The sequence below is a fragment of the Tupaia chinensis genome, unplaced genomic scaffold (assembly GCF_000334495.1).
Source record: "Tupaia chinensis unplaced genomic scaffold, TupChi_1.0 Scaffold000098_3, whole genome shotgun sequence".
In the NCBI taxonomy this organism is placed as follows: Eukaryota; Metazoa; Chordata; class Mammalia; order Scandentia; family Tupaiidae; genus Tupaia; species Tupaia belangeri.
Genome location: NW_006159562.1, coordinates 1,870,754 through 1,881,271, shown reverse-complemented (window position 1 = coordinate 1,881,271; position 10,518 = coordinate 1,870,754). Strand labels below are relative to the sequence as shown.

The window sequence follows — 10,518 nt, the reverse complement described above, 5'->3', positions numbered from 1 at the left end:
CAGCCGCCGGGTTTGTTTTTAAAGCCATTAGGCCTGGGATTCAAACCACAGAGTCAGCCATATGGGATCCAGCACCTTAACTTCCACACCATCTGCTTGCCTGAATTTTTTTTAATTGCCAGATGGCACCTTCACTCACCAGAGACAGAGACAGAGAGAAGAGGAAGAAAGCACCTCCCAATGGGGTGTGGTCCTGCCACAATCCCTTCTCCTCCATTTCTTTCATATTATTGGGGTTTGGGGACACATGTGCACACACACACACACACACACACACACAGACACACAGACACACAGAGCCTGTGTGTTTTCCAAAACCTCTGGGCCTGGGATTCAAACTGTGGTTGGCCATGTGGGATCTGGCTCCCTTCCTATGAAGCTGTGGGGCTGGCCTGGGACCTGTTGAATTTAAGAGCTCCAGGAACCCCTACAGGGGGGCCGCAATAGAACACTGGGAGTGGTCCGGTGAACCTAGCCGCTAAGCAAACGTGAAGACTGACCACACTCAGCTAACACCTTTTGTTCATGATATATGATAACCAAGAAGAGAACAGCTAAGTACCTTGCTAAAGGAAAAACACGGAATGAGGAAGAATGACTTAAGGAAAAGGAAGAAGTCCCTGACCATCATGCCAGGAACTACATCCAAAGAGGGCTTTGATGGGGTGAGGGGAGGAGGGGGTAGTCTTACTGCGAGGAGCATTGGTTTGGCCTGCATATGGGGATGCAGATGGATTTGTTTGAATGAAAATAGATGGTCTAGTTTGCAAGGGAAAAGACTTTTTTTTCTTACCCTGGTTACCAGAGGGCAGTTACTGCCCTGAAAAGGAATCAACACAAAGAAGAAATTGCATGAAATGAGAATATGTATTTTTGATAGCAAAGGAATGGAAGAACATATTGTATATACAGAAAAGGCCTTGCAGATTGAATTAGCCAGTCCCAAACTGAAGCCAGGGTCATTCCATTGCAATTTCCAAACAAATACTCTCCATCATCCATTACACACACTCAAGAATTTGGCCTTTTATAGCACTATTTATTCTCCAGGCATCTAAACAGTCTGCAAAAGTGAAAACACAACCGTGGGCACAGCCGAGGCCTTATACATGGTGTTTGGGATACTTCCTATGAGCACGTATTATACACACGTATTCTGCTCAAGGAAAGATACCAGGCCAAGCCCAAGAGGGTCACAGCCCAGGGGGTAACCTGTGCCTAAGAAACCAAGTCCCTGAACTGGGGTTTATCATTTTTAAAAATTTCTTCCATGAGAGAGAGAGGGAGGGAGAAAGGGAGCCCTCCCACAGGGTCTTAATTCTGCACTCCACTCCCTGAGTGAGCTGCGTGTGCCCGGTGTGTTCAGGGAGGTCGCCAGACATGAACCCGGAACCTTCCCAAGTGGATCAGCCTTGCACAGCATTGCATTTTACTGTTGTGCCACTTAATTAAAGTTTTGAGAAGGGCTAGCTAGGACTCAGAGCTGACAGTCTTTCCCTGCAGTTTACAACGCAGCTCCCCTTTAGATGCACCTGCGCTCAGACTAAGGCTATTGTGGCTGGTCAGTGACAGATGGAGCTACTTGTGAGCAATCCTTTTTTTTTTTTTTTGAGAGAGTTTTTTTGTTATAGGGCACATGCGTTCACAGAAGAGACAGAGAGATGGAAAGTAAGAAATCACACCTCAGGAGGGGTGGCCATCTCACACTCCCTTCTTCCCCATTCTCCTCTCAGGATTTTGGGAACACAAGCACATGTGCCTGGCACAAATTTCAAGCATCCGAGACTAGGATTCGAACCATGGTCGACCATGTGGAAGTCTAGTGCCTTAACCATTATGCCACCTGCTGGCCCCACACAACTGTTTATTAGCCTCAAATAACATAATCTGGATCAGGAAAATCCCTAACTATGAAACTTTCTCCTCCTAATAAACAGCTGTTCAGACAAGACGATGGCTCGTCTCCCCAGTGACTTCAAAGAAATGGTATAAGCAGCATGGAATGTTTTTTGGATTTGAAACACAACAGGAAGAAGATATATCAACCCACGTGTCACTGGTTCACGGCAGCCAGTTCATCTTACAAAAAGAAATGTTCCTGCAAACCAAGTCTTGTCTAATAGAAAGACTCTTGTCATCGTCATCTCTGTCACAGTCAGGCGAAAGCCTGGAGGTGTCCACTTGGATCTAGACATACCTATTTGTTAATAAGCCAATTAGCCTCGACAAAGGCAGCAATACTGCCGTCAGTATCCAGCTCCGTGGATTTCCGCAAAGTCACCTGTGCATATAGTGGACATCAGATAAAAGATGAGGACTTCCGGCTGGAAGCCCTTCTTCTGCCCCTCCCAGTCACCACTGCTCTCCAATACTGTGTCTTTCAACAATTGCTTGTGTGTGACTGTGACTTGCCCCTTTCTTTGATATGCTGTGGAATTTTAAGGAATGCCTCTAGACTAGACTCCAGTTTCCTCCTGTATCTACATACAGTTTTGGCCCTAAGAAGAAAAGAACTTGGGCTGAAGTTATTGGAACATTACACACAATGAAAATTCTGAAATGTAAGGGATGGGGAAGGTGTTTGGAGACCCTCAGATCTCCTTCTACCAAACAGGGGGCTAGGATCGAACTCACATCCTCCTGAATCCCAGTCCAGAACTTCTTCAGTACTACTAACCAGGTCACCACTAAATTTAGCATTGAGTGGTTTGTTTGACCACACAGTCTTGACACAGCTTCATACAACTGTATCTAAAGGGAATATTCCAGATGACTACGATATTACCAGATATCAAAGTATCATGGGAAGAAAGGAAAGATAGAAACAGAAAGATACAAGGACTGGGCCTTGTCACAGCAATAACTTGCAATGATCTGTGAGGCTGACTCACATGGGAAGGTTTTGAGTTCAAGACCAGAGACCTCCCCGAGTACACAGAGCATGTATGATGCCATGATGTCATGACCCCGTTGGGGGTACTATGCCTTATCACTCTCTCTTTCTCTCTCTCTCTCACACCCATGGAAGAAATACAAAATAAACTTTAAAAAAATTGGTATAGGAGCCAGCAGGTGGTGTAGTGGTTGAGGCGCTAGACTCCTACAAGGCCAACCACAGATCAAGTCCTGGACCTGGTGACTTGAAACTCACACCAGTTCCACATGCCCATGCCCAAAATCCAGAGAGGAGAAGGGATTGTGGTGCAGTCATCTCCCCTGAGGGTGATTTCTCACTTTCTCTCTGTCTCTCCAGTAAGTGCATGGTGCCCTTTAACAAAAAAATATCTCCCTCTCAAAAAAAAAAAAAATAGAGTATAAAATTAGAATTATACTAATGAACAATAAGTACTTCTTTAAGAAAATTTTAAAAAAAAATCTTACTTAAGGGACTTTTTCTTCCTAACTGAAAGACTCAATCCACTGGTAATGGTTAACATGCCAACCGGTTGGGGGTTGGGATATGTCTGGGCAAACACTGGGGCTGGGACATGGGCCCTTATGGTCTATTGTCTGATGACATGTTAAGATCCTCAGCAGGTTTGGCAGGGCTCAAGGAAGTATCCTTTGTAGCTCTGAATTTGAATTCCCAAGCGGCCGGTCATCTCCCATATGACTTTGACCAAGTTATTAAATCTCTCTGAACCTCCATTTGGGCATCTGTAAATGACAGGCAATTCCTATATCTCAATGAGCTGTCTTCAGAATTCAATGAGATGTCGTCCGCCCTGCGCCTGACCATTTAGTAGATTCCCAGTAACTATTAACCTCCTTCTCTGTGCAGACCAAATTTGTTTCATCCAAAAGGAGCTTAAGGCACAAAACGATACACAGCAACACCCAATGTTCTATTGTTGATCTATGGCTTAGTCTGAATTGAAAAAGAACCTGCTGTGTTTGAGAAGGGATTGATGGAAACACTTGGCTGTCATCCAGGGCCTCTTTCTCGCCTTCTCTTGAGGTCTGAGTTGGGAAGTCCTCCCAGGAAGGAAGGTGATGTGCACCCATCAGGGTATCATCATAGCTGGCCAGTGGCATGACAGGCCGAGAGTTAGTGGCAGGTGACATCCTAATGCAAGACATTTAGGTTCCGAGAAAAGCCTACAATGTGGGACTTCTAGTGTTAGATAGCTGGGCAGGATGGAGGTGAGGAAGATGGGTCAAGAGTAGGCCTGGGGTCCAGCAGGTGGTGCAGTGGTAAAGGCACTGGATTCCCACATGACTGACTGTGGTTTGAGTCTTGGACCCAGCAATTTGAAAATCATGCTGGGCACATGTGTACGTGTGCCCAAAATCCCAGGAGGAGAATGGGGGGGAATGGATTGTGATGTGGCCATCTCCCTTTGGGTGTGATTTCTCGGAAAGTGAGAACATACTCTATGGCAAAAACCCACCAAAAGGAAAAAAAAAAAAAAGGGCTTGGGAAAGAGGCAGACTATTTCATGAAATTGCCCTCATGTGAAATCCTGATTGGCATTCCAAGCCCCAGCAGTAACTAAATTGCCCCACCTATCAAAAGAAGCCTGTTCCTGGGACCAGCAGTTAGCGTAATGTTCCGAGAAAAGCCTACAATGTGGGACTTCTAGTGTTAGATAGCTGGGCAGGATGGAGGTGAGGAAGATGGGTCAAGAGTAGGCCTGGGGTCCAGCAGGTGGTGCAGTGGTAAAGGCACTGGATTCCCACATGACTGACTGTGGTTTGAGTCTTGGACCCAGCAATTTGAAAATCATGCTGGGCACATGTGTACGTGTGCCCAAAATCCCAGGAGGAGAATGGGGGGGAATGGATTGTGATGTGGCCATCTCCCTTTGGGTGTGATTTCTCGGAAAGTGAGAACATACTCTATGGCAAAAACCCACCAAAAGGAAAAAAAAAAAAAAGGCTTGGGAAAGAGGCAGACTATTTCATGAAATTGCCCTCATGTGAAATCCTGATTGGCATTCCAAGCCCCAGCAGTAACTAAATTTCCCCACCTATCAAAAGAAGCCTGTTCCTGGGACCAGCAGTTAGCGTAATGGCTATGTCTCTGGACTCCCATGTAGCTAACTGCAGTTTGAGTCCTGGGACCTGGTGGCTTAAACTCGTGCCGGGCACATGTGCCTGTGTGTTCAAGATCCCGGGAGGAGGATAGAGGAGAAGGGAGTATGGTGTGGCCATGCCCCCGGGGGGTGGTTTCTCACTTTCTGTCTCTCTGTCTTTTTGGCGAGCGCATGTGCCCTATAGCAAAAACCTCTCAAAAAAAAAAAAAGAAGCCTGTTCCTGCGAGGGCATGAAGGTTCTCTTTTTCTTGTTTTTAAATTTATAAATAACAACAAAAAGAGTTTTTTTAAGGCAAGTTAGAAAATAATGGGGGTAGGCATTTACAAATATAATTGCTGATTGTTTTACATCACCTAACCCCAGGCTTCATCTGAAATAACAAATAGAAGCAGGAGACTCCAAACACAATAAAAGAATTCCACGGAGATCTACGTTTTTGTTTTTTTCACTCCCACTTGGGTTGTGTTTTAGTTTTTGGCTTAATACAGAGCAAACATACTGTGACTTCAAGATCATCATAACACAGAACTGAAGCTTTGCGTTGTTTAAAAGAAGTACTGAGATATAAATTATATTCTTAATAGCCCTTGCTTACAGGAAGATGATGGGAAAACATACATTGCCAAGGTACAATGGTAACGGGTCTGCTCTTAAGACAGAACCTCCCTGTGTCCCCTGAAAAACACCTGACCCCAGAAGTTGGCCCTATGAATATAAATTTTGCACAGAAGTGAGGTGACTAAAAAATTGAAGTACATTAAATAATACACGACCTGCCATTTCTATCTCCCCCATAGGAAAACGCTTCTATTCCTTTTGTGAAATCACCACCTAGAACAACGCCACCCAAGGTGCATTCGGTCATCCGTTGACGGCTTTAAGGATATTTTGTCCTCACACCCCACACTCCTGCAGAAGGCGACAGCAGTTTTAACTCATCGTTTTAGTATGGATTCCTGATGTCACCGCTGTCTAAGATGATTGCAGCAAGTGGAAAGGTTAGGTCTTGGCTCCTGAGCAGTCTTTGGTTCTCAGGCAAGTTGGTCTAGAAATGTCCAGGGGCCAGCAGGTGGCGTGGTAGGTAAGGTGTTGTACTCCCACATGGCTGACTGTGGCTTGAGTCCCTGAGCTGGTGCCTTGAAAATCACATCAGGTGAGTGTGCATACATGCCCAAAAGCTTAGGAGAAGAATGGAGGAGAAGGGATTGCAGCATGGTCATCCCCTCTGGGTGTGATTTCTTACTTGCCCTCTCACTGTCTTTGTCTCTTCCCTACGAGCACATGTCTGCTAGCTATAGCAAAAACCTTAAAAAAGAAAAAGAAAAAGAAAGAAAAGAAAAGCAATACTGGCCAGGACTGAGGCCAGGACACCACGAAGCTCTGTGTTTAGTCTCTGTCTCTGGGATGGTGGCAGCTGTGAGCTACAGATACCATCTGCTGAAGGCAGAGGGCTAGCTAACTGTGCTGTTCTGGATTTCTTCACAGTCCACAGTTCTACCAACCTCTCCCCTCACTGCCAGCATTTTCTCCATCAGGCTGGACACCCACAAACGGCACACTGAGTCCACCGTGAAGGCCCTGGGCCGAGGAGCGTTACGCCTCCAACGATACTCGCAGCTGATGCCTCCCCGGTGGTGTTTTTGGCCTCTGAAGGCGTATGGAAGAGGACTTCACCCCGCCGACAGAAGGTATATAACTAGATATCAGAAGATAGCGTGGAAATAATGTGTTTCAGCATTTGCAAGCAATGTCTTTGACTGGAGCAAAGCACATTACACCCCATTAACGATGGTATCTACTAATTGGGAACTGGAGACTATTTTCTGGGCTGACATTTATCCTCCCAGTATCTGTGGAAAGAAGAGGTTTGCTAAGAAAATAGAGTTGAAATAATAAAGGGTAGAAATAATGGTAATGTTTAAACTATCTAAGAGACAATTTCTAAGGACTCCAAGGTGCTTGTTTATATGATAGCAACAAATTATTATTTGTTTCCTTTATTGCCAGAGAGTGTGTGCACTCATCAGAGAGAAACAGAGAGAGAGAAAGCACCCCCCCCCAGGGGGATGTGGTCATGCCACAATCCCCTCTCCTCTCTTTCTCCTTCCCGTCAAGATTTTGGGCACTGCCACCAGGGCCAGGATTGAATCACAGTTGGCCACGTAGCATCTGGCTTCCTTAATTGGACAATGGCGGCTGCCCACAATGAATTATTTTCTATCTAGTCGCTAAAGCCAGCTGTCTCCTTCCTGGCTTTCCCCATGTCCGTCCAGATACTAGCATTCCCTAATTCAATCTACTTATAGCACAACTAACCAGTTTCCCCAACTAGTCACCTCACGGTAGGATTTCTTTCTCTGTCTTGCTGCCTCCTCCTCCTCTCTCTAACCCAGAGCCTCCTAAACAAAGCTGTTCTAGAGCCAAAGGATTCTCACAAGGGATCCTGTTCCCCACCCCTGCCCTCTCCAGTGATTCAGCAATCTGCTGCCCAATTGGTCTTCCACAATTTTCTGTAAGAATCCAAGACTCTTACATCCCAGAACATTAAGATGTTCAACTGCACTGCAGGTTCCTTGTTCCCAGCCCTGCACTCGGCAGAGTGCTAGAATAAATGTAGGCCTGCAATATCTGTCTGAAACCCTTGGGGCCAGATGCATTTCGAGATGCATCCTTTTTCTGATTGTAAGACGATAACACGGTGCCTAAGAGATATTTTACGTAACATCCCAGTGAGCCGGGAGCAACAGTTCATAAGCAAGCACAATGATATTTCTGTAAGAAAATAGATGAATTTTTTCATTGTTGTAATCCATAAAGGCTAAACATAGCCTTCTGCTTGGGATTACCGCCATATAATTTATTCCAAAAAACTTTGGTTGGTAGGGGTTTTTGATTTGGAGTTGTGATTAAGGGATTGAAGAACTGTTGTAGTTCGAGAGTGACCATTTATCACTGTCCCAGCTTGGAAGAAATCTTTTTTTTTTTTTTAAATCTCCTTACCTCTCACTTTGGTTAATTCAGATTGGTCTTTTCTATAATTAGTCCACATTATTGTTTACTAAACTGTCTTCAGATGATAAGAACAAGAGTATCCCTATCATTTTAAATTTTCCTCATGTTAATTCTGTTTCAAAGCATTTTCACCTTGCTTGCCATAAAAGTCGCATTTTAGCTGTATATTTTAGCAAAATGTAAATACAGTTATTTTGTTTTTCCTCTGCCTAAAGAAAGGCTTTGTTGAAGTATAGGAGGTTTATTATCCTTCAGCAGGGTGGATTCACACTTTAAAAATCCTAGTTATGTTAACCTTTCTCCTCTCCTTAAAACAAGAGTTAAGCTTTAAAAGGCGAGTTTATCTAATGTGTAACATAAGTCTATCAAGCAAATCACAGAAAACCCCCCATGCGCTGTTAAACATATACTGTTATCACTCTTTCAGGTCGAGTTTTAACTTGACCAATAAACCCTTCTTTAAATACAGCCAAGCCAAACATTAAGCCAGCAATGCAGGGTTTGTATATACATCACGGGATGCTGGCCGTATGGGTCACAGCACTCTGACAGGCAATTCCTAGGCAGTTATTTTGACATTAGAAAGTCGCAATCCATCAACCTAACAGCAGGGCAATAATTTTGGGACCAGGAAGATGGCTATTGCAAATGACACCGTGGGAAGTAAACAGTAGTTCCAACAGCCTCTGTTTGAGAATGAAGACATAAACTAAGCAGAATTTCTTTCCACTTCTAGAACCAGCTATTATGTAATGCGTTTTGAGTAAGCATGTTATCTCTTGTGGTTGGCTAGAAAAGCCCAGCCTGTGAAGCTAAAAGCATTCAGGTGTCTGGACTCTTGAGCTGGAGAAGGGAAGAGATGGACTTGCTACCACAAGACTAACGAATGACAAAGAGTTCGGAATTCTCATTTTTGGTGACAAACCACTTCCCATGACCTCTGCTACCCCAGGCTGCAATTTCTGGAGGTGTTACCTGACCCTTTGTGTATTACAAATTAATCAGGTCACCAGTGCTCTGTGATATAGAGCTCCTTGGGTGTATGGAGGGGGCTACAGAGCTGATGATAACATTGAGAGCCCCTTCTGCACACACAGAGCCTTGGTTCCCACTCTGCTCTCCTGAACAAAGGAATGCAGATGAGACCACCCTGTCTTCTGGGGTTGTGTCAGCAGCTGGGCTTGTGGGTAACAAGAATCAGGAAGCTCCCTGGCTGCTCGGTTGGTCATGGGGTGGGTTGGAGTGGCGGGTGGGTAGGAAGGAAAGACCTCAGTGCAACGGTTCTCAAATGTTCTCATTTATAATAGCTCTGAGAACACACACACAAGCCCTGAGGAGTGGCCATGCTGTTGATAACGGGACAGTAAGCACATCTTTTCTTTACTCTGGAAAGGAGAAATGAAAAAGGAAGAATGAACAAGAAATTATGTACTGAGAACTAAGATGGTAGGAAGGAAAGTTAGATATGTGCAGATACTACAGCTAGGAAGAAAGATGAAATCCAGAGGTCAAGATTTCCTTAAAGAGCTGTGTTGCTTCCATGGAAACCAATGAAGGCTTTGTGGTGACCAATATCCCACCTGGGCCATGACATGTCCTCCTGGGACTAATGTTCTTGCTGCCGACCTCCACTTGGCCCTGGCTTGTCGGCCTGACATACTGATGACATGTAAAGAAATTACTTTTGGGTTAAACTTCGCTGTTTTTTTTTTTTTTTTTTAAGAAATTCACTATATACATGAAATCAAGGTAAAGAACAAGCACTCTTAAAGCAAAGATGGAGAGGATTATTACTGTACAAGTATTTTTGTTGTTTTTATTTTGTTTAGTTTTACTTTATTTTATTTTTCCGCAGAGTGCATGCGCTTGCTGGAGGTAGCTGAAGAGAGACAGAGAGAGGGAAAGGGAGAAATCACATCCCCCCCAAGGGTGTGTGTAGCCATGCTGCAATCTCTTCTCCTCTATTCTCCTCACGGGATTTTGGGTATGTACGCCCACACACCTAGTGTGATTTTTAAGCTACTGAGTCCGAGACTCAAACTGTAGTCGCCCATGTGGGAGTCCCGCGCCTTAACCACCATGTCACCTGCTGGCCCCCATCTATGTTCTAATCAACTTTTGTGGCTGTTTTCATCAAATTCTTCCTCTTTACTAAAACCTAGTTTCCTGTGAAGAACTATAACGCATACGCTGAAAGCATCTGAATAGCCATGTTTTAGAAAAGCAGTTCTTAAGTGGCCAACGCTAGAAGCAAAGTCAACGGTGTTTCCATACCTGGAGTCGCTATCCTTCCGTGAAGCACAGACTCGCTGGGCAGCAGATCTTTTGAATTGGAGGTGAATGGTGATTGTCTAAATGTATCTTCTGAAAAGAAAGGGCTGGGGTGGGGGAGGAAGAGTAAGATTGAGTAAATTAAAGTTGTTTAAGACAGCCAGAGCATCTAGCCCCCAATAAACACACACGCACACA

At 44.6% G+C, this 10,518-nt stretch overlaps 1 protein-coding gene and 2 long non-coding RNA genes across 9 annotated transcripts in view; 2 read left to right on the top strand and 1 right to left on the bottom strand.

Annotated features, from left to right (window-relative positions):
- Positions 1–10,288, top strand: part of LOC102487617 (uncharacterized) — a 10,863-nt gene extending 575 nt beyond the window's left edge. The window contains exons 2-4 of the long non-coding RNA XR_001370011.2: positions 5,835–6,035; positions 6,573–6,725; positions 10,212–10,288. This is a non-coding gene — a long non-coding RNA (uncharacterized LOC102487617). The remainder of the gene's footprint in view (positions 1–5,834; positions 6,036–6,572; positions 6,726–10,211) is intronic.
- The window catches only part of ZNF827 (zinc finger protein 827), a 215,438-nt gene that overhangs the window by 67,986 nt on the left and 136,934 nt on the right, over positions 1–10,518 (bottom strand). For all 7 annotated transcript variants that reach the window (XR_333830.3, XM_006143462.3, XM_006143465.3 and 4 more), the window contains exon 8: positions 10,324–10,427. Coding sequence is in view for 6 of the 7 variants with exons in the window: in XM_006143462.3 (XP_006143524.1) it covers positions 10,324–10,427 (104 nt within the window). In the remaining variant the exon portion in view is untranslated. The remainder of the gene's footprint in view (positions 1–10,323; positions 10,428–10,518) is intronic.
- Positions 10,310–10,518, top strand: part of LOC102487897 (uncharacterized) — an 18,842-nt gene continuing 18,633 nt past the window's right edge. The window contains exon 1 of the long non-coding RNA XR_333827.1: positions 10,310–10,385. This is a non-coding gene — a long non-coding RNA (uncharacterized LOC102487897). The remainder of the gene's footprint in view (positions 10,386–10,518) is intronic.